This window comes from Chlamydomonas reinhardtii, chromosome 6 (assembly GCF_000002595.2).
Source record: "Chlamydomonas reinhardtii strain CC-503 cw92 mt+ chromosome 6, whole genome shotgun sequence".
In the NCBI taxonomy this organism is placed as follows: domain Eukaryota; kingdom Viridiplantae; phylum Chlorophyta; class Chlorophyceae; order Chlamydomonadales; family Chlamydomonadaceae; genus Chlamydomonas; species Chlamydomonas reinhardtii.
The window spans coordinates 479,411-502,312 of NC_057009.1; the positions used below are offsets into that span (position 1 = coordinate 479,411).

At 53.0% G+C, this 22,902-nt stretch overlaps 3 protein-coding genes across 3 annotated transcripts; 1 reads left to right on the forward strand and 2 right to left on the reverse strand.

Moving 5' to 3' along the window:
• Positions 1–795, reverse strand: CHLRE_06g252743v5 (uncharacterized protein). The gene is made up of 3 exons (XM_043062618.1): positions 693–795; positions 533–631; positions 1–474 (listed from the first exon to the last, which is right to left on the reverse strand). The coding sequence occupies exons 1-3, from the start codon at positions 723–725 to the stop codon at positions 355–357; spliced, it is 252 nt and encodes an 83-aa protein (XP_042923324.1). The 5' UTR covers positions 726–795; the 3' UTR covers positions 1–354.
• Positions 796–905: 110 nt separating this feature from the next.
• CHLRE_06g252750v5 (uncharacterized protein) lies at positions 906–5,437 on the forward strand. Its single transcript, XM_001696588.2, has 13 exons — positions 906–1,211; positions 1,366–1,431; positions 1,493–1,721; positions 1,786–2,017; positions 2,075–2,352; positions 2,421–2,639; positions 2,698–2,790; positions 2,851–2,959; positions 3,018–3,101; positions 3,163–3,369; positions 3,428–3,572; positions 3,632–3,759; positions 4,285–5,437. Exons 4-13 carry the CDS (start codon positions 1,873–1,875, stop codon positions 4,668–4,670), a joined length of 1,794 nt encoding a protein of 597 aa, XP_001696640.2. The 5' UTR covers positions 906–1,211; positions 1,366–1,431; positions 1,493–1,721; positions 1,786–1,872; the 3' UTR covers positions 4,671–5,437.
• A 6,980-nt stretch (positions 5,438–12,417) lies between these two features.
• Positions 12,418–22,035, reverse strand: CHLRE_06g252800v5 (uncharacterized protein). The gene is made up of 12 exons (XM_043062619.1): positions 21,679–22,035; positions 21,390–21,482; positions 21,210–21,302; positions 18,727–18,960; positions 18,134–18,190; positions 17,957–18,022; positions 17,621–17,792; positions 16,140–16,288; positions 15,863–15,921; positions 14,803–15,039; positions 14,189–14,432; positions 12,418–13,929 (listed from the first exon to the last, which is right to left on the reverse strand). Exons 1-12 carry the CDS (start codon positions 21,679–21,681, stop codon positions 12,940–12,942), a joined length of 2,397 nt encoding a protein of 798 aa, XP_042923325.1. The 5' UTR covers positions 21,682–22,035; the 3' UTR covers positions 12,418–12,939.
• Positions 22,036–22,902: the final 867 nt, after the last annotated feature.

Genomic DNA, 22,902 nt, shown 5'->3' on the forward strand with positions numbered 1-22,902 from the left:
CGTAGTTGAAGATTACAAACATGAGCTTCATGTCCCCGTCCAGGGCAAGACGCCCTTCCGCCACACTACAGGTTACCCCATTCACAGCTTCTCATTCGACGGTGAGCCTACACTGGCCTGCTCCATTCCTACCCGGCCCTGAACACACAAACAGACTTGGCACACCAAAAAGTAGCCCTGATGCTACTGAGAGGCTGCTCCCATTCCATTCCAAGGCCACCGCATCCGTCTTCATAGCTTGTGGCATCGTTTGCAGCGCAAGTCCATTGCTAAGATGTGGGTAGCGCATGACAAGCTCAAGTGCTCAAAAGAAACATGTCCATCTAAGTCGTAAGCCGTTCACGTAGCCAGTCGCTAGTGCCATACTATCAAACGCTCCAACTGTTCTACCGATACCTCATATGCTGACTTGAGCGGCGGAACTGCGTCATCAATGCTAACGATGAACTTGTATGTTGTCTCACCCCGCACAACCTGCACGCATATCAACTTGTAAAAGGTGCATAACTGCAGATTGTATCGCGGTCATTACCTCCGGCGATATCTGTATCCGCGCGGAAACAACGCCCGCAAGTCCGGCGAGCTGAGCTGTGTCCACCTTCACGTTCGGACCTTGAGACTCAATGCGCTCCTGGAATCAGCACATGCGGAATTCATGATGGTTCTGTGATATTACATACATAAGTTCTTACCAGCAGCGCATTTGCATCGGGGCCGCAAATCATGTCAATATAGCCTGGAAAGTCAGGATATCGTTTGATAACAAATAGCAGGCACCTAACGTGACGAGTTAGCTGAGTTAGCTGGGTTAGCTGACACTGAACCGACTCTCAAACTTCCGAGGAAGTCCTACGGCCACAACATCACAACGACGCTCTTTGACGGCAACTATTATCATTATTATCATTAATCAAAATGCCTATCTTTCTCATTCTTGTCCTCTTAGCGGCCGTCGCGAAGAGCCAAGATTGCTCTGTCGTTGCAGACTTCAAAATCGATTTCCAGACATCTATATTCATTGCTGGAAATGCATACAATATTACATTGACTTTACTAGATAGCTATGGCGATCCGACATGCGTTCTCTACGACCCGCTCTTGTCCGTGTCATGCCCCAGCAGCAGCAGCAACGGGCGCGACTTTTGCAGTTTGCAGCTATCGCCACTGTATAACGGAGTTTACAACATCAAAGTGATTCCACAAACCCTATGGTAAGACTTCGCCCATCCAGTGACTTTTGCCATCGTTGCCATTGTTTGCTGGGTGCTTTAGCCTTGTCTTGATACTAAAAGAGACTGGTAAAAGTGTAGAGTATGTAGACCAACCGCTGTAACGTCTCATGTGCGGGCCTCCTGCTGCTTGCAGGGGGGGGCATACAGTATGGCCACCACCATACAGCCCAGTAGCGCCGCTTCCAGACGTGTATTTTGCGTGAGTAACCTGGATTAGTTAAGTTGCACATTTCTGCATATTCAAGCGGCCTTGCTTGCAGTGGGGACACAGCAATACGGATCACGTACAATGGCAGGGACATCCAGGGGAGCCCCTTCCCGGTTACTGTACAAGCAGAGCCCCACATTTCCACAGCCTTATCCACTGTCAATGTGGCAGTGCCGGCAAAGGGAGTTGCAAGCTCCAGATTTGCCATTGCCTATTTCTACCAAATTTCAGACAGGTTTACGAATTGGATCAGAGAAAAATCAATTGCGACACAACTTCGGGTATGTACTTGCCACACCTTGTGTGCCACATACGTTTCAGGCGCTCAGGCTCTAGATATAACAGGTATCAGCCTACCCCGACGCGGATATCTCTGTCCAATGGTGGCAAAATTGGTGGATCGTGTTATATGCAAACTCAACATCAGCTGGTATGTATCGTTTTCAGGTGTACTTCATTGACGATGACGGCAGCGAAGTTCCCATACGCATTCTGTCGCCGGGGTTGGGACTGTCATATGATGGCAGCTTTGAGGTGTTACCGCTCGCCCTTGATGAAGCAAAAATTACTGCAAGCGGTAAGGGCCCTGCTGTCCAAATCTGTACCGACGTATCCAACGCATAGCCATCAACAGGCTTGCCACAAGAGGTAGAAGCTGGCATTCCTGTATCCTTGACGCTCCAGGCTATGGACATTTACAGCAATCCTACGCGTCTGGTTGACCCCGAGTCATACCAGCCATTTGGCCAGCAGCCTGACAACAAAACCTTGCTGCAAGTTCGTCTGGTAACAGTTGACAGTGGTGCATTGCAGCCTAATGTTGTGGCTATCCCAACCAACACGACTGGAGCATGCAGTTGGTCCATAACTTTCTTTACGTCAATGGATTACAGTGTATCAGTAACGTATAAGGTACGGAGCATCCTCGCTGTGGACAGTGTAGTCCATGCACTTGACCTTTACATTGGTTTTGCTTGCAGGAAAGTGTACTGCATATGTTTAGTATCACAGTACGGAATGCCCAGGCATCACCAAGCAATAGCACAGCTTTGCTTCCAGAAATTGGACAAGCAGGGACGACCCTCCTTTATGTTACGCCGCGTGACCTGTGGGGCAACATTGCACCCCTAGCAAACAATGACCTTTCAATTGGATTAACTGGTAGCACTTTCTTTCATAGCTTCATTCCTGTTGAGCCGGTACGTACCACAATGCCAGAACTCACACACCATAATGCCTACTTGCTCTGCATTTCAGGTGCGGAAAGGAGATTACTCTGTCTATTCTTTGACCCTCACAGAGGCAGGGCTTTATGTAGTTTCCATACAGCTGCACAATTCGTCTTGGCTGGTGAGAATGCAATAACGATTGCAGTACTGGACATGGTTGAGCATGAACAATATAATACAGGAAAAGAATATCACTATTGAGGCCTCTTACCCTAGCTTACAGCGGAGCTATGTGCTAGGATTTGGAGCTGGGGACCCGTATGGTTTTGCACCTACTCCATTAGTTGCAGGTAGCTGAAAGGCAACCGGACTTGATTCAAGCTGCCTTTAATGCTGGAGTTGCCACAGGGGAACAGTATGTGCTGCGAGTTTTCATTAAAGACCTGTATGGCAACACCATACAGGCCGACAAGGTAGTGGACCTCAACATTGGTAAGTGCATGACCCGCTACCCAATAAACAGTTGACATAACGCATCGTGTCTCTGGTGCAGTGGGACCAGGCCAAGTACTCATGAATATGTCTATGTTGCCAAGCGGTGCATTTGAAGTAATCTATCAGCCAATCGTTGTGGGTGTCTATGCCGTCATTGCAAATCTAACCACTGGGTTGCTGCTACATCGTGGTGCTGTGTACGTTCAACCTGGCACATTCAACCCAAACGCTACCACACTTCAGGTACCAGATTACATTGTTGCTGGTAAGGTGCCACTTACGTACATCTATGCTCATGAGCCTTTATCTGCTCTCTTGTGAAGGCGAGGCCAGTAGCTTTAAACTTGCATTTCACGACTCCTATGGCAATGCAGCGGCTTCAAGTGGAGAAGCTTCTGTTGTTGTTTTTAAGTATGGAGGAGAGTCGCTTTCGTTTCCACTAAACCTTTCTGGCAAGTTTATTGAGGAGTAAGTATGAACTCGCTTTGCAAATGACAACGGTTCACCAACATAGCTACAAAACGCAGGTTGCCCTTTCGCTTGATGCATTCTGGATTGTATGCCTTCTCCATATCTGTTAACAGTGTATTGGTGAAATCCAATAATGGCTACCTTCATGTTGTTCCGGGTTCTGCTTATGCGCTGAATATAACTGGTGAGTGATGCACCGCCGCGTATAAGTATTTAAGCACGGTGTCAGGGGGATGACCCGCACGCACATACCAGCAAATGGCAGCCACTACCACATCCAATCACATCCAGTCAACGTAAAACATTATCTTTTCATCCAGGCGCGCGCAAGACCGCCCAGGGGCCGGCGCGATCATACGCGCATGCAAGAAGCGAAATCAGTCATCTCGGTCGGCGCCTGTCAGGGCCGATCCCCCCTGTTCGGCTCCCATTTTCCCACCAACCCCCACCCGATTCCCACCGATCCCCACCGTTCCCCACCAGCGCCACTGACGGCCCAGATAGCCGTAAAAATCAGTAAATGTTTGTTACATCCATGGCATCCGGGACCCCCAGTCCGTGTCATTCGAAGCTGCGGCACGCGTGCGCAACGTTGGCCACCTGCGCGATCATGCCCGCCCAGTACCACCCCGCCTCCGTAAACTCAGTAACTTCAGAACCCCCGAACTGAAACCGAACCCCCCATACACGTTCTCTCCTTGCACTGTAGAGCTCAAGATGACGGACCGACTTCTTGAGGTGTACGCATACGTGGTTGACGAATATCTGAATAGCTTGAACGCTGCAGCTATGACGGCATTTGCAGTAGCTATTGACCCACCAATCCTATTCCATGGTAATGTCACTCTCTCTTCCACGGGCATCACCCTACAATTGGATAAGGATCCGGCAATAGAGAATACCTTACAGGTGCAACTGAAGATAAGCAACACTATTTTCTTCAACTGTACCTGGAAGCCGACTGCAGCGCATGCCACATTACGTCGTGTCAGAAGCATTGGGCCGCTGATTGCCATCACTGCTGTGTGTGTTTGCATCTTGTTTGCAAGCATTGCACTTGTGTGGTCCTTTCGTATGCTCAGACACAAGCCATAGCATGGATGCTGCCAGCATATATAGGGTCTGCAATCATGTACGACCATCGTAGAGCGCTCTCACCAATTGCACAGCATAAGCTGTCAACGAGATTTCGTTTATGTTGCTGGCCAATCACTGCAAAGCATGGTGGGGAGAGCGAGCATGGTGGGCCCAGGGAGGACGTGCCCTGTATGTACGGCTTACGAGGCTGTGACGCTTTTTGGTAAGCATGTAGCTAGAATTATATAACGCGGCTTGATTTGCGAATGAGCAGATTGGCTGCTGTCGGCGAGTGCGGCATGAGTGCGGCATGATATGCGTTGGCTAAGCTATGCGCAGCTAGCCTCTGCGAGGACTGCGACGGTTGCAGTTGATGACGGCTTGAGTAACGAACGCAAGCGGCTAGGAAAGCACGCCATGCGTGTCGCTAGGAGTGTCGCTGGGCTGTGACAAGCAACCCCCCCCCCCGCACACACAAAAAAATAAAACTTTTGGTGCGGTGTGTATGAAGGGGCGGGCCAAGGACCTTTCAAACCGCCTGTCACGCGTGTGGGGACGGAGTGGCAAGCCTGCGCAGCACTGCTTCCACTGCAAGGGTCTCGTTCTGTGTTCGCTCCGGTGTTATAAGGCTGTGTTTATAAAGCCAAGGTAGAACTGAGAGTTATCGAGATATGAAGGAGAGATCGGGACTATCAAGACGCAGAAGCGTAGCGGAATTCCACAGGGAAGGCACCAAGCACGCACGCGAACCACCTTGCGTGTCAACGGCTGACACGAAACCTGCCTAAGCCGTGCCTTCAACCAACCCGGGGAAAGGGCTGGAGAGAGAGGGGGAAAGGAGCCGTGCTGCCGAGCTGGGGTCAGCTGGTCTTAGGCACTAAGGCTGGCGCGCAGGGGTGCGATCGAGGGGAAACCAAGGGAGGCTGGCGCCCAAGCAGGGCTTGCATCTTCCAGGGACAGGCCGGCGCTGCTGGCAAGAAGAGCCCTAACCACGTTCTCGCCCACAGCGTCCAGGGCCCGTAAAATGCCTACATTTTAGCGTTTGTGGGGGCTCTGCCCCCCCCCCCCCCTTCGCGAGATTCGGGGACCGTGTGCAGCCCCATGCGGCGAGAATGCACCACCGGAAATGCCCAATCTTTCTCGCTCGCCCAAGAGCCTGCAGTGGGGCCCGCTTCTTGCTGCTCCCCGAAGATGCAAGCCCTGCACACAAGGGCGCAAAGGGAAGCCAAGGAGAAGCTGGCGCACAGTGGCGCAAGGGCCACAAGGGCCAAGTAAGCAAAGCGTATGACTTACAGAGAGGGGACAGGGGTTGGGATCGTCCAGGTACTCAGAGCGCGTGTCTGGTATGTATAGCCTAGCCCAAACTCCGCCTTTAATACCCTCCAACGGGGTCACTGTACGGCACCTAGCCAACGTACGACATGACACTTTGACCAGGCCGGTCCAGGCAGGGTTTTGCTGGGAGCAGGCACCCCCTGGACAATTGTGCACATAACTTCTGATGCCTTTTCTTCTCACAATGGCGATTGTATATTCTACATACACTGTGCGTACGCTATCCATCACGCTATCACGCTTCTATTCTGCACGACAAGAATATAACCGTGTCGCATTGCACACCCCATGCACAGCTGCAGCCAGGGTTGCCTAGTACGCGACCCTCTCTCCATAATACGCGTATATAATACAGCGTACTAGGATTTCTAGTACAGTACGTTAAAATACGCTGCATATTACGCTGGGCCACGACATCCGGGGGGAAAGCCGGTGCAAACATGACACGCGTGCCGCACCATGCCCGAATCGATGTAAACTTGGATTTGCGCGGCCATAGTCTTCCAGTGGAATTTCCTTCAACTTATTATACTCATATTGGTATAAGAAAACACAGTTGCAGTGCGGAGAGCAGCCATGGTTCGCGAACTTCGACCGACATCCTTTCCAGCACCTCTCCAGCCCCTCGCCCGCCACTGCGCTGCCACGGCCCACCCCGCTGGTTTCCCCAGCACAACGTATTTTATTAACGTACTAGCCGAGGAGGGCAGCATACAGTACGTATTACAGTACGTAGTACATAGTACGCGTACTACGAACTACGCAACCCTGGCTGCAGCTGTGGCAACCCAGGCTCAGGAATCATCTGCTGTCTAGCTCCGCACCATAGTAGCCACGAAGCTGTGGGTATGCTGGCGGCCTAGACAGATGATTCCTGTGGGGTCTACCAGGCTGTCAAAGTTTTGACACAGCAAATGACCAGAGTGGTACCCGCGTGACCGTGAGCATGTACACCACCGGCAGCAGCTCCTCTATGTATCTCGACCAGCACGCGGTGGAACAGCCGCTCGTTGTGCTCCTGTAGACTCTGTGGGAGAGCGGGTGGGGATGCCCGGCGGGGGATGCGGGGTTTTTGAGGTAGGCAGCGTCGAGCCCAGGATGACCGAGACCCAGAACCCGAATGCAGCCCGCTAAGCGCGGCGGGGGGCAGGGAAGGGGGTTGCAACCTGCAGGATTGTGGCACGCTGTTTGCATTTATCCCCGCATGCAGCTTGTCAACCCCTTTACTTCTTCCTTGGATACAGAACATTAGGTCTGCTGGCAGCGGCGCGTGCCTCAAAACCCTGTAAGCCTGCACCTAGTGCCATACATGCGCTTTCCACACCTCTGCACGCCCCCCGCACTGACAGCTCGCTCTGCACTTCCGGTCTTCCCTCCCTCCCTCCCTCCCCAAACGCTAAAAGTTCAGGCATTTTGGGGTCCCTTGATGCCGTGGGCGAGGACGTGGTTAGGGCTCTTCTTGCCAGCAGCGCCGGCCTACCCCTGGAAGATGCAAGCCCTGTCACAGATGCTTGCGGCTGGATGCCCACAGCAAGAGCTTGGCCACATGGTGACTGGCTTGAGGGGGTGGACAGGAGTAGGTGTCGCGCCCGATGATAGGACACTGAACGCTAGCTGAGAGCGGCTACATACGTCTCTTATTCCGATGCTTGCAGATCTGCAACTGGCCGTGTTGGCCACGGAGTAGGCGGCCTGGAGCGCATGCGTAGCGAGCGAGAGGGTGGCGCAAGAAGATCACGTTCCGGCTTACATGTTGCCAAAGAGTTTTATGCAGTGCTCGTATCTTAAGAAGGCAGGGGCGGCGCCAGTGACAGGTGCTTGCAAAGAGGCATCTTTGATTTTCAGAAACCCGCTGCCGCCGCATCTTTCATCCCCAAAATGTTTCCGGGGGCTCCGCCCCCAACCTATGCACGGTTCGTGTCAGGCCAGGGGTGTGTCAGGCTGGTACTGAGCAACCGGTGTAATGTCAAACAAGCTTGTCGTTTTGCAAATGCGGCTGCAATTGCCCCCAGCCCACGTTTCGGCTCCGGCACTGCAAAATATTCTGCCACACCGCATGTGCCACTGTTACAGCGTGCGGGGTGAGGTTGCTGTTGCCCCCAGCCCACGTTCTGGCTCTGGCACAGCAAAATATTCTGCCGCACAGGATGTGCAATTGTTACAGCGTGCGGGGTGAGGTTGCTGTTGCCACATTAACACTATGTTGCTGAATAAAGCACCGGCTCCATGGCTCCATGGCAAATCATGGCCCATCCCCGCGCCAAACCCCAGCACCCTCACCCACGCTCATCATGCTCACTCACCCACGGCATGACTCCCCTGGTAGAAGGCTGGCCTATCGTGGTGTGCCCCCATGGTGCCACTCTGGCCTCCCATGCAGTACACCGTGTCGGGCACGTTCCCCTCTTCCCACACGCCAAAAGCACACCCGAATCACTCAGCTAACTCAGCCACACGATATCATATGCACGGTCACACGCCAGGTCGCGACACAGGGGTCTCTGTCTGGTTTTCAGGTACCGGTAAATGTCTAGCTCAGACCAACCCGCTCACCCGCGCTGCGGGCACCGTCCTAACTTACGCTCGACCCCACAAAAATGGTTGTACCAAATGTTCGACTGGGATTCTAACCTGACCTACCATCGGACAGCGCGGGTCACTGTAACGACTGGCAAGGCCGCCAGGGGCAAGGCCGCCAGGGGCAACGCCGCCAGGGGCAAGTAGACTGCCAATGCTGGTGCTACATGGATTGTACAATGTTCGGACTAGGCCTAGTACGGCTTATTCTGGACTTAGCTACTGAGCATTAGGATGTTTGGACCCGGTGTAGACCACCTAGCGGTAGCGGATGTTTGGACCCTGTGTAGACATCCACTCCAGCATGAGCGAGTGGCATTTGAGGACTGCTGTGCTGCATGTGCATGACAGTGCCTGAGACTGTGATGGGCGACAGAGCGCCTTGGACTGTGATGCACTTACTTGCAGATCGTAGTTGCGTGGAAAGTGAGTGAGATGGCGGTTCAGGTAATCCTGAAACATGTGTGCAGCCAGGGTCCGCCGCAGATGTGGGATAGAGGCAGTGTAACGTGCTCTGGAATGAAGAGTTTCATGTGTTTCTCCGTGGATTGTACGGTACCGCGTCTCAAGACGCAGTGCGTCTCGTGCATCGCGTGTGTGTGAGACACGGCGCGTCTAGGGTATCAGGCTAGCGTCTGGTGTGACGCATTGCGTTAGCTAAGACGCGCTCTCCATGCAATTGTACTGCGTCACGACTCGCGTTCCATTGCGTCTCGCAGACGCAGTGAAACACGCTATCTGCAATGGTGCCCCGCTTCACTGTTTCTGGTTGCGTCGTCCCCATCGCGTCTCCCCTACGTTTCCCCCTTAACGCGCAGCGTCTCGGCGCGTCTGACACCGCGTCTCACAGGTCAGACGCGGCCCAGACGCGCCCAGACACGGTTTCCCGTTGTTATAGTGGTGAGACCGGGTTGGGCTGGCCGCCGTCTTTTGTCTGAGCACATGGCATTTTGGGGGCTTTTCCATAGGAACTCCAGGGAACTCTGACAAAACCCGCCCCAAACCCTGGCCAGCCCCTGGCCCCTAGCACTCCCACCACGGCAATCAGCGCTTGTATCTTACGAAAGCAGGGGCGGCGTCAGTGGCCGAATCAGGGGGGGGGGTAGGAAACAAAGTGTCAGACCCCATGCCCCGAAATCCCCCGGGACCCCCCTTGAGGGGACGACCGACCCCCCGACGGACAAAACCTTGTTGTTCAGGGGTTAAAACCCCTCCATTTTATACCAAAGTGGTGTCTATGGACTCCTCTTGACGAGCACTATCACTCCGTGCCATCAGCTGTCCTGTTCTGAGACTTCAGTCACCGGCGGGATCCTATCCATGGGAATCCCCTTGACCCAGACCACCCCGCGCTCAACTCTCTGCCACGTGACGAATGGACGATGTGCATCGGCAGCCTTGTTCGACGTGAACTCGTGCGCACCAGCGCTTCAGAGCCCAGCTGTGTCAGTGCGCATGTGTTGAATGTGGGGACATGTGCCGACATGTCCACCCCCGGACGCGCAACTTAGCCTTCCCACGCTTTGTTTGTGTTTATTACGTCATAACGTGCACATATGAGCCTCGTACTGCTGCGTTTGGCCCCTAGTTCTGCTTGTGGGGCGCTTCCCGAAATCCGCCAGGATGGGCTCCCGAAACCCAACGGACCCCCAGGGATGAGGACCGACCCCCCAACTTTGGCGGCCCAGAACTTCCTCACCAGACACCCCCTTAAAAAACTAAAAGTACGTGCATAATGCTCTCCTAAAGCTCTGTAATTTTGAGCATGGGGTAAGAAATTGAGCTTTCTACCCCCCCCCCTGGCCGAATTCCTCAAAATGGCTTCGTTTGGTTAACGAAACAGGCTGCCGCCGCTTCACCCCCAAAATGTTTCCGGGGGCTCCGCCCCCGACCCGCACGCTTCGTGTGCGGCGGTGTCGGCGATCTCGGCGGACGCCAATTGCGCGGGAATATAACAGTGAACCCAATGCCCCAGAACATTCTCAGATGTCAACACGACACGCCCACTCCTCCCCTGCTTCCCGCCGACCCAACCTTACTCTCCCACCGTCAACACCCATAGAGACAGCCCTCTGAGTCTTCTTACGGACACGCGCCAGGCCGTGCCTTGGATCCCTGTCGTCGCCCTGGCCTCCTGGCCGCTCCGTGGCCACCACGCCTCGTGGATGAGGCCGAACTCACCCCAGAGCTTCAGACACCTTGGCATGTGTATATGTAGACCCCCAGGACCATCTGCTGGCAAAGGCCGCATCATACGGATGCCTCCATGCCGGTGGTGCCAAACCCATGGGTGTGCCATGGCTGGGCGGGCCCGTCGCTGACAAAGGCGGCGCCAAGGCTGACAGCACGCGCCACCGTCTTTCATGCGCATGACACAGCCCATGTACCGTATAACACGCCGCAGGTGCCCCGTGGCAGCTTAGCGACGGCGCCCATCAACGCATGCCCCCCCCTCAGCGCCGCACGCGGCGGGGCCAAACGCATTGGGGTCGGGGACTTCCTCAAACTCATTAAAACAGTATCTTATATGGCGGGATGTTTGAAGCATACACATGACATTTAGCGCAGAAGGTGGAAGCGTTGGCAAACTACTCTTCAACTGTCGTTCGCCATTGTGGCCCCACCTTTGTGCTACCAAATTTAGATGGTACCCTAAACTCCTTCAAAATGGCTTCTCTGCACCTATTGGGGACTGTTGCTTTTGTGTACAATACGGAATCGATCCATTTCCGAGATAGAGTTCGAGTGGGCGACCGTAGAAGTGCCATCACGGTTGAGCACATGCATGTGCAATTAGCAGCCCACACAGGTAATCATAAAATCCAACAACAACTATTCAATATTAGCTCAGATTTCGCTTCAGGGCAACCCTCGCCAGCGAAAGCGCGCTTACCATATATACACCAGCAGGGTTGCACTGCTGTACTAGCCATTTTCTTATAATACGCGTATTAATACGCAGTACACAGCTTTCTAGTACACTACACCATAATTCACTTATAATACGCCGGCGAGCAAGGGTTAGTACGTGCAATAGTACGTCCCATGCAGCCAATGCCCGGTCCAAGTAAGCCATTGCAAATTTCGCTCTCCGTGTTCCTCCTTAGTATCCTTCTCTGTATCCTACTATACAGCTCGCGCGCTATGCTGTAGGAAACGCATACTTGCGATTGAATGTCGAGACATGAGCGGAGTGACCACCATTGCGCAGCCTGTTTCGCCTACTGTTTTGCCATCAAGTTTATCCATCCAGAGCTCCATTGCGCGTATCCAACAGGGCAGGCTCGGTTCGCATCGCATCGGCCATCGGCACGACCACCGGCCACGCACCGGCACCCGCCGGCGACCCCCACAGCCCCACCCCCCGGCGTATTTTGCGGCGTACTGGGACCCAGGAGAGGCGTACTAGTACTCAGTACGTACTAGTACGTACTAGTGCGTACTGAGTACTGTGCAACCCTGCCATACACCACGCAGGTTTCGGCCGTGGAGTAGCCGCTGGAGCCCCCTTGTCCTTGGCCAAAAGTGGCCGAAATCCCAAAAATGTCTTCGTCTGTTTGCCGAAAGACCCCCCAGGATCACGTGCGTTTTGGCCGAAATTTCAAGTCAAAGATCAAAAACTTTCTTCCGCCAGCGGCCTTCTTTGGCAAATTTCGTTCCGAACGAAGGAAGATACGAGCGCTGACGGCAATGTGTGTTGTCGATTATGTCTGGCCTGGCTGGGCGTAACTTGACATTAGCCCCAGACATTAGCTCTCGCGAGGAACGTCCAGAAAACGGCCAAAATGGAGGATGGCACCAATTGCAACGCAGGTATAGGGGCAGGGGCGGGGATATGCCTGTGATTATGCCACTGCACAACGACTTACATCCAAATGCACTGAACCCACCCGTCTACAAAATATGTACCTCAAGCTCCACCGAGTCCGTCCATGCAACCCAACACCTGCAACTCAAGCCCATGAACTTCCCCTCTGTGTAGTACCATCCACCCTTCCCATTGCATAATGTGCAGTGTTGAACTGGTTTGGCACAACCCTCAACTAGGCTCACCCAGGCTGATCCACACTAGAAAAGTCAGTCCACAAAACTCACATTTCCTCACTTGTCCTCACTTACCCTTTGAAGCAAACATGGGATGATCTTGGAATGCCTTGCCAGCCTCACCAACCGTCCAACAAGTTTCAATGATACCACCAGCCACTGCAGCAGCTGCACAGCTGCCTCAACAGACACAGCGACATTCCAGGCGGTATACGTGCTGCTGCATCTTGCCATGCCAGCTCACTACTCGCATGAAAGCCATGCTGCTGTGCCCATGCCTTCAGCTACCGTGCCGGCAGTCAGTGCATCAAGGCATACTGATCAATGTCCTTTAGTTTCCACCCTGAAACCCCAGAAGTCCGAGATGTGGTGGGTCTGCAGCGGGTTCCCGTGCGGCCTGCCGCTTAGCATGCAACCGCCGCCGAGCTGAGATTTTGCGATCATCGCCGGCTGCTGCAAGCTGGTGCGCCATGTGGTAATAAGTTGCTTGTGCCACGTGGCCGCTGGCATGTGTGTTGCTGTCGACTTGCCTGAGCAGAGTAGCCGCCTCTGGCTGTGGAGCAAGCGACGCTCCCATACCGCCTGTGGAAGCTGTCGGTGCAGCAGCAGAGTGGCGGCTGTTGACGCTGTGGTCCTTGCCTGCCTTGCTACGCTGATAAGCGTGTAGCTTAGCAAGGGCTCGGCGCTCCTGGCGCCGCACCTCCTTGTTGCGCTTGTACACTTCATGTGCCTCGTGCTGTGCCACCAGTGCTCGCTGAAATGCCATCATCTCATTGGGAGACACCGTTGGCATTGACGATAGGGCCGACCCCGTGTGTGAAGTGCTGGCTGGTATTTCATGCCGAGCGGATGGTGGCCGCCGATGTGTTAGAAGCCGCGGCGCTGCTGTGCTGCCTGCACTGCCGCCAGGAGCGCCAGCTTGCTTCCCAATGTGCGCAAACTCACCCAGAAGACCGGCCTCGTCAGTACCCGCAAGCGCCTGTGATGCAGTGGCTGGCACAGGGTCATCATCATCTAAAAGACCCGTCTCCACACCCATCAGCTCCATACCCATGTTCAACCGCCTCGCCAGCCCGTGCAGGACGGCGCGTGGCCGCACTATGCTCTTGAGAATGAAGCTCTCGCCTGAAGCTGCGGGCAAGCCTGCACTCAATGGCTCCCCGGTAATGCCCACGGTGGCTGCCCCGCTGCACCCAGCATTTTCTGCTACAACGGGGTCAGTTGCTGAAACAGCGGGCGGGCGGCTGACCGTGACCGAGCTTACAGCGGTGCTGCTGGTTGCCTGCTGCTGTACTGAATTGTGCAGTGACTTGCGGCTCTCCTGTGCATGCGTGCATAAGGCAGACCCGGGACAAGGGCGTGCATCCAAAGGAGTGGGGTGATTGGCATCATCCCCAGTACGTAATCCTGCTAGAGGTTCAATTGACGAGCTTCTATATGCACGCATGCACGCGCGAAGAAAAGGCAAGAGCGAATGAATGAAGCAACCCTTCTGGCATGTGCGACAAGAGTACTGGGAATACAAGCCGTACTAAGAGTGCACTTTCATCAAAGCCGGCTGCAGGTATACACACACGTACCTGGTCCATCAGCAGGCGAATGGAGCCATATTTGGCTAATGAGTGGTAAACGGCACTACCAGATGAGCTGGTCTTTGCTGCAGCTGATGCGGCCACGACCGCCACATCAGCTGGCGTCATGGCCGCACCTGCCGCAAGGCTGCGCTTTTCCACCATCTGTACCGCCTCCACGGCTGCCAGAGCGACCGCCTGCACCTCCTCTACTACGTCTGCCAACACAGCATCCACTTCCGGCAGTCTGTACCTGTGGAAAGCATGGGCAAGCGGTAAGCTAATGCCAGGACCGAAGTATACCCTGACCCGCCCGTACATGCACAGTGACTGTTGTTTTGTTCAGCACATTCAAGAGTCATACTGGTGAACAATTATTGATGGAAACGGCGCCATGTACATGATGAAATCAAGCTAGCTGGACAGCCGCGGCTGGACTCAGTGCAAGCAGCACACCTTTACTTACACAAAGGATTCAAGGTAGGAGTCCCACATACCGTAAGCAATACCACGGGTCCTGGGCTGTCTATATCACCTCTTGCTTGTTTCTCACTACTCATAATGGTGAAGACAACTCCCAGCTCACTCCATCCTCATTGCCTTACCCTCATGGGGCCACTTACATGGTCAGGTGCAGGAGGCCTCTCACACCACCCTCAACGTGCTTCCCACGCGTCTGCGCGCGGAGCACTGCCATCATAGAGCGCAGGTAGGAGCCCAGCAGGTGGTGTCGCACAGAGCGAGAGCACGGCAGCCGGGCGACAGCGTTCTCCATGAAGGTGGGTCGTACTATGAGATCGCCACGCCTCTTGACAATCACCTTGTGACCAGGATGCTTGTAGACAAACCATCCCACGCACCTGAACAGCAGGAGCAGCATTCGTTTAGTATCATGCCATAAGGCTAGTAAGGCGGTGAATTTACACCCCAAATAAAGCCTGACGTAAGTCCCTGCCTGCGGCAATCTCCAGACAAGTCACACCGGGCATCATGGTACCTACTATAATACATGAACATGTACGTAGTAAGCACTTGTCGAGACAGTGGATATGTGTGTATGTATAGGTTACAACACGGAGGGGTGGGCAATATGGGATATACTGGGGCGGGGTGGCGGGAGGGGAGGGCGAGGGCCACCCGAACCGAGACCCGTCTCCCGAGGGCCGTCCCCGAGGGCCGGAGTCCCAAGGGGATGGCCCGAGGGGGGCGGGTTGAGGTGAGGGGCGGCCCGAACCTGACCCGACTGCATGCCCCGCCTGAGCATTCCACAATGCCCACCCCTCAAGGGTTGTAAGTAGCTTATATCCTGGGATGGGACCCGAGGGCAAGCAAACAGTCATAGCAACATGCAAGAACGAACGCAGTTCATGATTTTAAGCTGGCGGGGCGGGCAGTATGGGGGCGGGGCGGGCAACATGGGGGCGGGGCGGGCAATATGGGTTGGTCAAACGTTGACCAACCGCCAACCGCCATATTGTGCGAGCCGGGGACTAGTGGACTGCGAGGCTGATCAACCATGTATTGGTGGTCAGCCATGTAACAAACCAGTACGAGATATATTTTGGGCCAGTAACCAGTGCCCGAGGGGCCTCCCGGGTTATAAGGGCATGGACATGGGTTGCCAAGTAAGATTATTCCGTGTGCTCTGTACCCATGACAAATCAAATGCGAACCAGGACTTACTTGGGCGTCAGCGGAACCATGTCATTGCAGTTGACAACATTCCATGTTTCGTACACCACCTGCATGCAGCCAGCCATGGGACTGTTTGTACAAGGTATGAGGATACCCAAATACAAGGATGGCATAGATGGCAAAGGACAGGGTCCTCAGGTTGTCAAGCAGATGAGTACGCCACCATTGCAAATAACAAGGTGCGACACAAACACCTAAGCACTATAGAATTCCAAGGGCAGTCGTGGCCTTTCCTCTTCTGTTGGTTTCAGGTGATACCACTTACCTTGTCATACATGGCCGCAAATGCATGGTTGCCAACACGTGGTGCCCCATACGTGTAGCATGAGATATGATGTGGTGGCAGGCTGCCACGCAGCTCATGTATGATGTCCAGTGTGCACAATGTGGCATGTGCACCTCCCAGGGAGTGGCCTAAGGCAGGGTGAAGACACACAATGTCATATATACACAGGTAATTACCTGGTTTGGGTTCTGGGTTCGTTGACATAGGGTTAAAGCACAAACAGTTGGTGTCCTTTCAATCTTGGAGATGCGTCATTGCTACACACCATAATGCCAAACAAAGTTGGTGAGTCTGGAGACAGCCCGCAAAATTGAGCGCCAACACAAATTCAGCTTCTTATCACGGAAACTTTCCTGAAATATGGTACCACGCACTACAGTGACCAGGGCTGAGAAGAGAGTGCTACCGGCCACTATGGCAGAGTAAGAAACATAACGGTTTCTTTGCAGGTTGTTAAAGCTGCAGGTCAACGGTTTAGCTGGTGAATTTGGGGAATCCGTTTTGTTGTGCATGTTACAGCTACAGGTTTTGGTTGTATGTTATTATGTATGATTGTAACGACTCAAGGAACAAGAGTTTGGTACCACTAGTGAAGCATGTGACACTGCTGCGTGGGAGACTATGGCATGGAATGGGGTATGCCAGCGAAGGCATCAAGGTTTCCATCCAATGCAAGGGCACTTGCTTGCTATAGGTCGATACAGCAGCAACAATGCAAGGCAGATGGTAAGTGCATGGCGGGACATGGTGAGACCCAGACTCATGATGGCCAGCAGTGACGCAGTGTTTGGCTGGCCCATGCCCAAAAGTATGGATCGGATTTATTACTTTACCCCAACCGCCCATCGAACTTATTCCAGCATGTTTGGGAAGGGCATCTAAAACTTGGTAAAACGAAACCATTTGGGGCAGCACGGTACTTGTCATGGCTAGCTAGCTTTTTGGCCATATTCTCAGGGAGCCCAGTGCAGGCCCAGTCGTGTTGCCCTAATGTCAGCCACAATTTACCCTAACCCACTCCATGCAGACCCACACTACTGATGAAGTAATGCCATGCCCAGTCCCTGTTAATATGCTCCCTGCCCTTTTCACACCCCCGTGTCCCCCAGGCTCGCATGTGCTAGAGTACGGTATAGACAATAAGCCCATGATTGCAATCCTTTGGCCTTGCAACTACACACATGTCGTCTTAATGCTGGTGATTTCCGCGTGGATACAGTGCTGCTGATGTACCATGAAGGTTTGCATAGTTTTGTGGGTTGGCTTGCAAGTGCACGGCAAGCCTGGGTGTTTCTTACTGGTAAGCAAGTCTATGGTCTACAGCCAATGCCGGCAAGAAGAGCAAGGCTCAAGGGTATCCCAGATAAAGGTAGAAGGCCGAACCATCTCTGTGTTTTGGTTCTGGGTCATGGTTGAGTTGAGGTTTGGAAGAAACTATCCCCCCCCCCACACACACACACCTGTTACAAGAAGCTTGCCATGTGGGTGTTTCTTCCGATAGCTGACCACCCAGTCCAGCACACGGCAATTGAACCCCCGGTGCCGCCAGCTCCATTGGAAGCCATGGTGTACTGCCGCCAGCCGAGCAAGCTTGGACTCAGACATCCATGCCTCACGGTTGTAGTATGGTTTCTGGACAGAAATCACAATCCATACATCATACATCACACAGTGTCAGATTGGCCTAGAGAGGTGACCCAGTCGGGTGATGATGTGTTATTAGCAGGTGGGGAAGATATTAGTTGTTACTGATGTGGACGAGATGTAAAAAAAAAACACCAGACTGCAGCACCCACCAGCATAGCCTTGAGGTCCACACATGCAGCTTTTATGGATGCAGTGCCCCGAAAGCAGATGACACACTGCAGGTATGCGCATGAGCATTTTTATGTACATGAGAACAAGCCCAAAAATGCATTTGGGAGTGGCTCTAGTCGCATAGGAGCCTGCAGTGCACACATGCAGGGACGTACCATCTTCCAGCTCCATGCAATCATAACTTTAGCATCGCTCTCCTCTTCACGCAACACCTGTTGGGTTGAAAACAGAATAAAATAACAAGATTAACACACGTCAGGGCATGAGTCGGCTGGCAATACCTAGTCATAATACCTTCACTGCATACATGATGTATTGCAACTGCTGCAGAGCTTTAAATCAATCAACTCTGCCACCGCAGGGACAGGGTGGCCAAAATTCAGGCCGTTGGTCAGAATCGGGACATGGCTTGGCTGGTACTGGGCGCGCATGGTCTTGCTCTTCTTGCTGATTGCTCCATATACATTGGTGTACAGACAGGCGGCTGCATCTAATACGTGTCTCAGCGCCTTCTGGCCAAAGTGGCCGGACACATGCTATGGCCGTAGAGTGCAGGAATTTGGCGCAAGATACCGTTCAGTGCCTGTTTAAGCAATTGTTTGGTTATGCACATCCCATTGGGTAATTTATACCACCGTGCACCCCTGCCAAGACAATCATATCAGCACCATGCACTCCCCCTCCGGGTGCACTGTAGTACAACTTTAGTAACAAGGAAAGTTATGATGACCATTTCCTTTTCACTTACCTCAAGGTGCTCCAGATCATACAGCTTCATAAGCTGTTCCAGTGGCAACCTCATCTCACAGCCTTGCTCGTCATAGTAGTAGATATGCTCGCACCAGTAACACAGTTTGATGCAAGTCTCAAAGCAGAACATGGGCTCTCGACACAGCTCCATGACTCGGTCACAGCTGGAAGGCAGAGAGCAAAGGCGCCGAGCCAATTGACGAGGCAAATCGGGCTCGGTCCACGCAAAACACTGCAAACAGGCACATTGAATGTATGGTGCTGTCAGAGGGGCTCTAACCAGGCTGCAATGCACAGGAACAAGTTTGGGTGAAGCCCACTTTACCCATGTGCACTGTCTTGTCAGCACATCCAAAGCTTATCTTAAACAATTCCACCACCAAATGTTTTCTATGCTTCCAGTTGTACCCCTCCCCCTTATCCTCCCACCTGTGTCTTTGTGTCCCTTTGGTTTGGGAACAATGAAATTAACCTCCCCCACCCCCTCAACCCTTAATCTGTACCCCTAAGTCAGGACCGCAAGCCCATGTAGGGGTACCGTTCTCCATATGCACTAGTCACTGCCGTCTATACTCGATACTATATTAATCATGTAAGAAGCTCAAGGAGCAGCGAAATGTGAAGCGTCATGAAGAATTGGCATGTCCGCACTTTTGACCGAAGTGCCTCCTTGCATGCTGTTAAGTGGCATAATATGATCCCGTACTGCTTTAGATGTATTTGACCTCAATTCGTGGCCCTATCTCACAAGGAACAGGAACTTTCGTTTTCAGCCCCCATGCAGTCGGCCCGTCCTGTCTTCGACGGCGTAAACTCAGTCAGGACACCATATTTTACCAATCCAATTTTCACACCTACTTTCTCCTTGAGCAACGCCTGATACTATTTCTTTAGTCTCCCTCAAAGCTCCAAGACGAGCCCAAGTCACATGGATTGACCGGTCGCCCGGCATTAAAACACTTGCCTTCTTACATGTAACTAGCAGAATTTTTCCTAGTTGCTGTACGGTATGCTGTTAGAAATCTTCTAGTCAAGCGTGTTTTGGCGGACAAGGGTTCTCAACATGCCTAAACGGAAGCGGGCAGCATAGCTTTCAGATATTACCTTATATTGTAAGAATGCTAAAGTTTGGCTCCCGTCACATTTTGTGAGGGTGGCTGTCACCACATTTTGTGAGGCATGCTTTCACCACAGTTGCACAAGCCCGAGAGCCACAAGTAAGTCTTTTAAAGTATACATTAATCGGGGCAATCTTAAGTGGCTTCAGAAGAGGCTTCAGAAGAGGCTGTCTGCGTGAGCATGTCACAGTATGCATATAGTACATGCTGAATCGCAGGTCACCCAAATGATTGGGTCTGACCAAGCAGCCCAGATCACATCCCCTGCACGCCACAAAAAGTAGTACAGTCTAGGGTACTACAGTCTAGGCCATGTCGTCCGCCCTGGACCATGTTAGCAGAGTTTGGGGAGCGGTTGACAAGGCAAAGGCAGGTAACTTAGCTGTGCCATTTGACCTCTCTCCCAGACCAGCATCATACCCATGTGCCATGGCCCCCACCAATCTCATTCTTCCTTGCCCCCAGCAATTGTGCTGCATCATGACTCCATAGTAGCCACCCGGGAGAGGATGGTAGTTCAGATTGGACAAGGCCCCAAGTTTTGATTGCAGAGACCTTGACAAGAGCATTTAGAATCAGATGATCAATCAGGTACCGTACTTACAAAACTTATGGGCCCTCTTAGGTCGGTCGGTTATTGGGGGCAGGGGTCCTGGATGTGGGTGGGGTGGGTGGGCTCCTGAATGTAGGTGGGACTGCCAGGTTTTGTCTCCATGCCCAGCACTGCCATCTAAGTGCTCCTTCCAATAGCACAAGCACTATGATATGTGTGGCATGGTTTCTAGTCAAGACACGCAAGCCCATCTCGCCGACTACGCGGACCTGCTGCCACGATTTTTATGTGTATAGCATCGTGACCCCTGTCAAAACCCCAGTGCCGTTTGACCCCTCTCCCAGACCGGCATCATACCCGTGTAAAACAAATAGGTTATAGTTGCAGCACAAGGCAAATACTCCATTACCCGGATAGTGTCAATCTGTAACCCCCGGATTTTGGGCAGATTTCTACAGTGTAGATGGAAGATACGAGCACTGGAAAAAACACTGGTCCTGAATGTGGGTGGGGTAGGTGGGGTCCTGAATGTAGGTGGAACTGCCAAATTTCGTCTGTGCCCAGAACTGCTATCCCTCTGAACAATAGTTGCCAGTCAAGATGTGCCTCCAGATGAACTGGAGGTATACAATGTAGAGCTCGCCAGAGCAGTCAGCTAAAAGTAAAAGGGGTTTGGGGGGCAGTTTCAGGGGTTCAAGGGTGGGGGGTGTCAGACTACCATCCCTAGGGTGGCACGAGGTTTCATTCCTACACCCCACAGGGATTACTTTGCACGAGATGTAGTCACACATAGTAACACAAAAAACGTACCTGGAGTGTAGCCTGCATGATGGGCATGCTGCTGTGTGTACTGCGTGGGATAAAGAGCCAGGCTAGTGTACACACTAGCGCCATGAAGATAACCTGCAGCATGCCATACGTGTGCACATATGTGATTCTAACTGTCAGTGTGACCCTTAACAACTTCAGGTGTAACTCATGATGACCTGCCTGAGTACTCCAGACGCCAAGGATGCTGTCCAGACTGTACCGGCAGTGTTCCTCTCCTTTGCCTGGCACCTCAACCTTGGGGACGTAAAATGTCTGTGGCAAGGCAGTACACCAGCGATAATAAGGTAGCTGCTGCATGTGTGTGTGTGTGTGTGTGTGTGTGTGTGTGTGTGTGTGTGTGTGTGTGTGTGTGTGTGTGTGTGTGTGTGTGTGTGTGTGTGTGTGTGTGTGTGAATCCACCATGTATGTGACAACCCAGTTGTATGTGAATCTATATGCATGGACGTGCCATGCCGACAAACCCAGGTGTAAGCATGGTAGTTTCAAATTTATAATGTGCTATATACTTAAAAGATGCTGTGCCGCCCCTCTGTCTTTCTGATTGCTAGCTTTGTGCCGTATATATAATCCATGGATGGAATGGCCCTGCGAGCACCACTCTAAGCGCCTGTGAAGCATCCAGGCAGTCAAACCATGTGTGCCCATTCCACCAGAGAACTGCGGGGATAGTTGTGTGTAGAATATAGTTATCAGTCAAACTGAGTGCCGCGACTTAATTCCCTATATCCCAACCAGCTCAGGCATACGTTCAGGCTTGGGCAAGTCACGCTCACCAGGACTGAGCATGTGAACTTGAAAGCTTCCCAAATGGTAGCATAAGATTGGCTGCTTATGACTCGGGCCTGTCCAGAGCCCTCCGGGTGGTTGGGTAGGTGCCCCAGGACCGCATGCACTGTGTGACAGTTCTGACGTGTGCCATGGCCTAGCCGCCATGTCATAGCCTGGAATGGCAACACAGGTGCCAACTCTACATTGGGCCCTAGAACACTGCCTGTGCAAGAGTGTGAGCCGGCATGAGACCCATGGCTGAGACCCCACATCAGCACCCGCCTTGTGACCAACCTCCCCATGCCCTGCCAACCACCCCTTGCATACTCCAGACCGAGATCATTCCACTCACCCGCCCAAACCTGATCCCGGATTTCCTGACCACAGATAGAGCTAGCCCAACAGCTGTACCCATTGCACCAGGCGCCAGACAACCCGACAACGCTGTTGCTCCTGACCAGGGTAGCCTTAAACACCAAACAATACGATTCATATGATATGGATATACAAAACAAATGACCACAGGCTAGCGTTTAGGTCTTATATAGATGATTAGTTACAAACAGTACCCAGCCGGACTTTTCATTTCGTACACACCTGGGCGCCGCCTGGCACCAGCGCCGCCTGGCACCGGCGCCGCCTAACAGTGCCTGGCACTGGTGCTGTTGGCTGTGATGCCTTCGGCACCATAGCCCCTCTAGGCCCTAGGCCCTAGTTGATAACGCTATCACATCCACGCACACATCACTGCTCCACTGCACCACGTGGGACCAGTGGTCGCTTTGGTAGCCATCGCCCCCACCCCTTACGTTTGGTATAAGTGCGAGAGTTACTATCAAGTAAGTGCACAAGGGGGTTGGTTTGTGCCCCCAAAACGCATGAAAACGTGATCAGCGATGCGCAC

Bases quoted from the DNA above. Each gene is read 5' to 3' on its own strand.
- CHLRE_06g252743v5 (XM_043062618.1), bottom strand. From the start codon at position 725: ATGATTTGCGGCCCCGATGCAAATGCGCTGCTG. The intron at 632-692 runs GTAAGAACTTAT...TGCTGATTCCAG, and splicing joins CCGATGCAAATGCGCTGCTG to GAGCGCATTGAGTCTCAAGG. The intron at 475-532 runs GTAATGACCGCG...ATATGCGTGCAG, and splicing joins GGATACAGATATCGCCGGAG to GTTGTGCGGGGTGAGACAAC.
- CHLRE_06g252750v5 (XM_001696588.2), top strand. From the start codon at position 1,873: ATGTATCGTTTTCAGGTGTACTTCATTGACGATGACGGCAGCGAAGTT. The intron at 2,018-2,074 runs GTAAGGGCCCTG...AGCCATCAACAG, and splicing joins AGCAAAAATTACTGCAAGCG to GCTTGCCACAAGAGGTAGAA. The intron at 3,760-4,284 runs GTGAGTGATGCA...CTTGCACTGTAG, and splicing joins TTATGCGCTGAATATAACTG to AGCTCAAGATGACGGACCGA.
- CHLRE_06g252800v5 (XM_043062619.1), bottom strand. The intron at 17,793-17,956 runs GTGGGTGCTGCA...ATTTCTGTCCAG, and splicing joins TGGACCTCAAGGCTATGCTG to AAACCATACTACAACCGTGA. The intron at 16,289-17,620 runs GTGTGTGTGTGT...ACCCTGCCTTAG, and splicing joins TGGCAAGCTTCTTGTAACAG to GCCACTCCCTGGGAGGTGCA.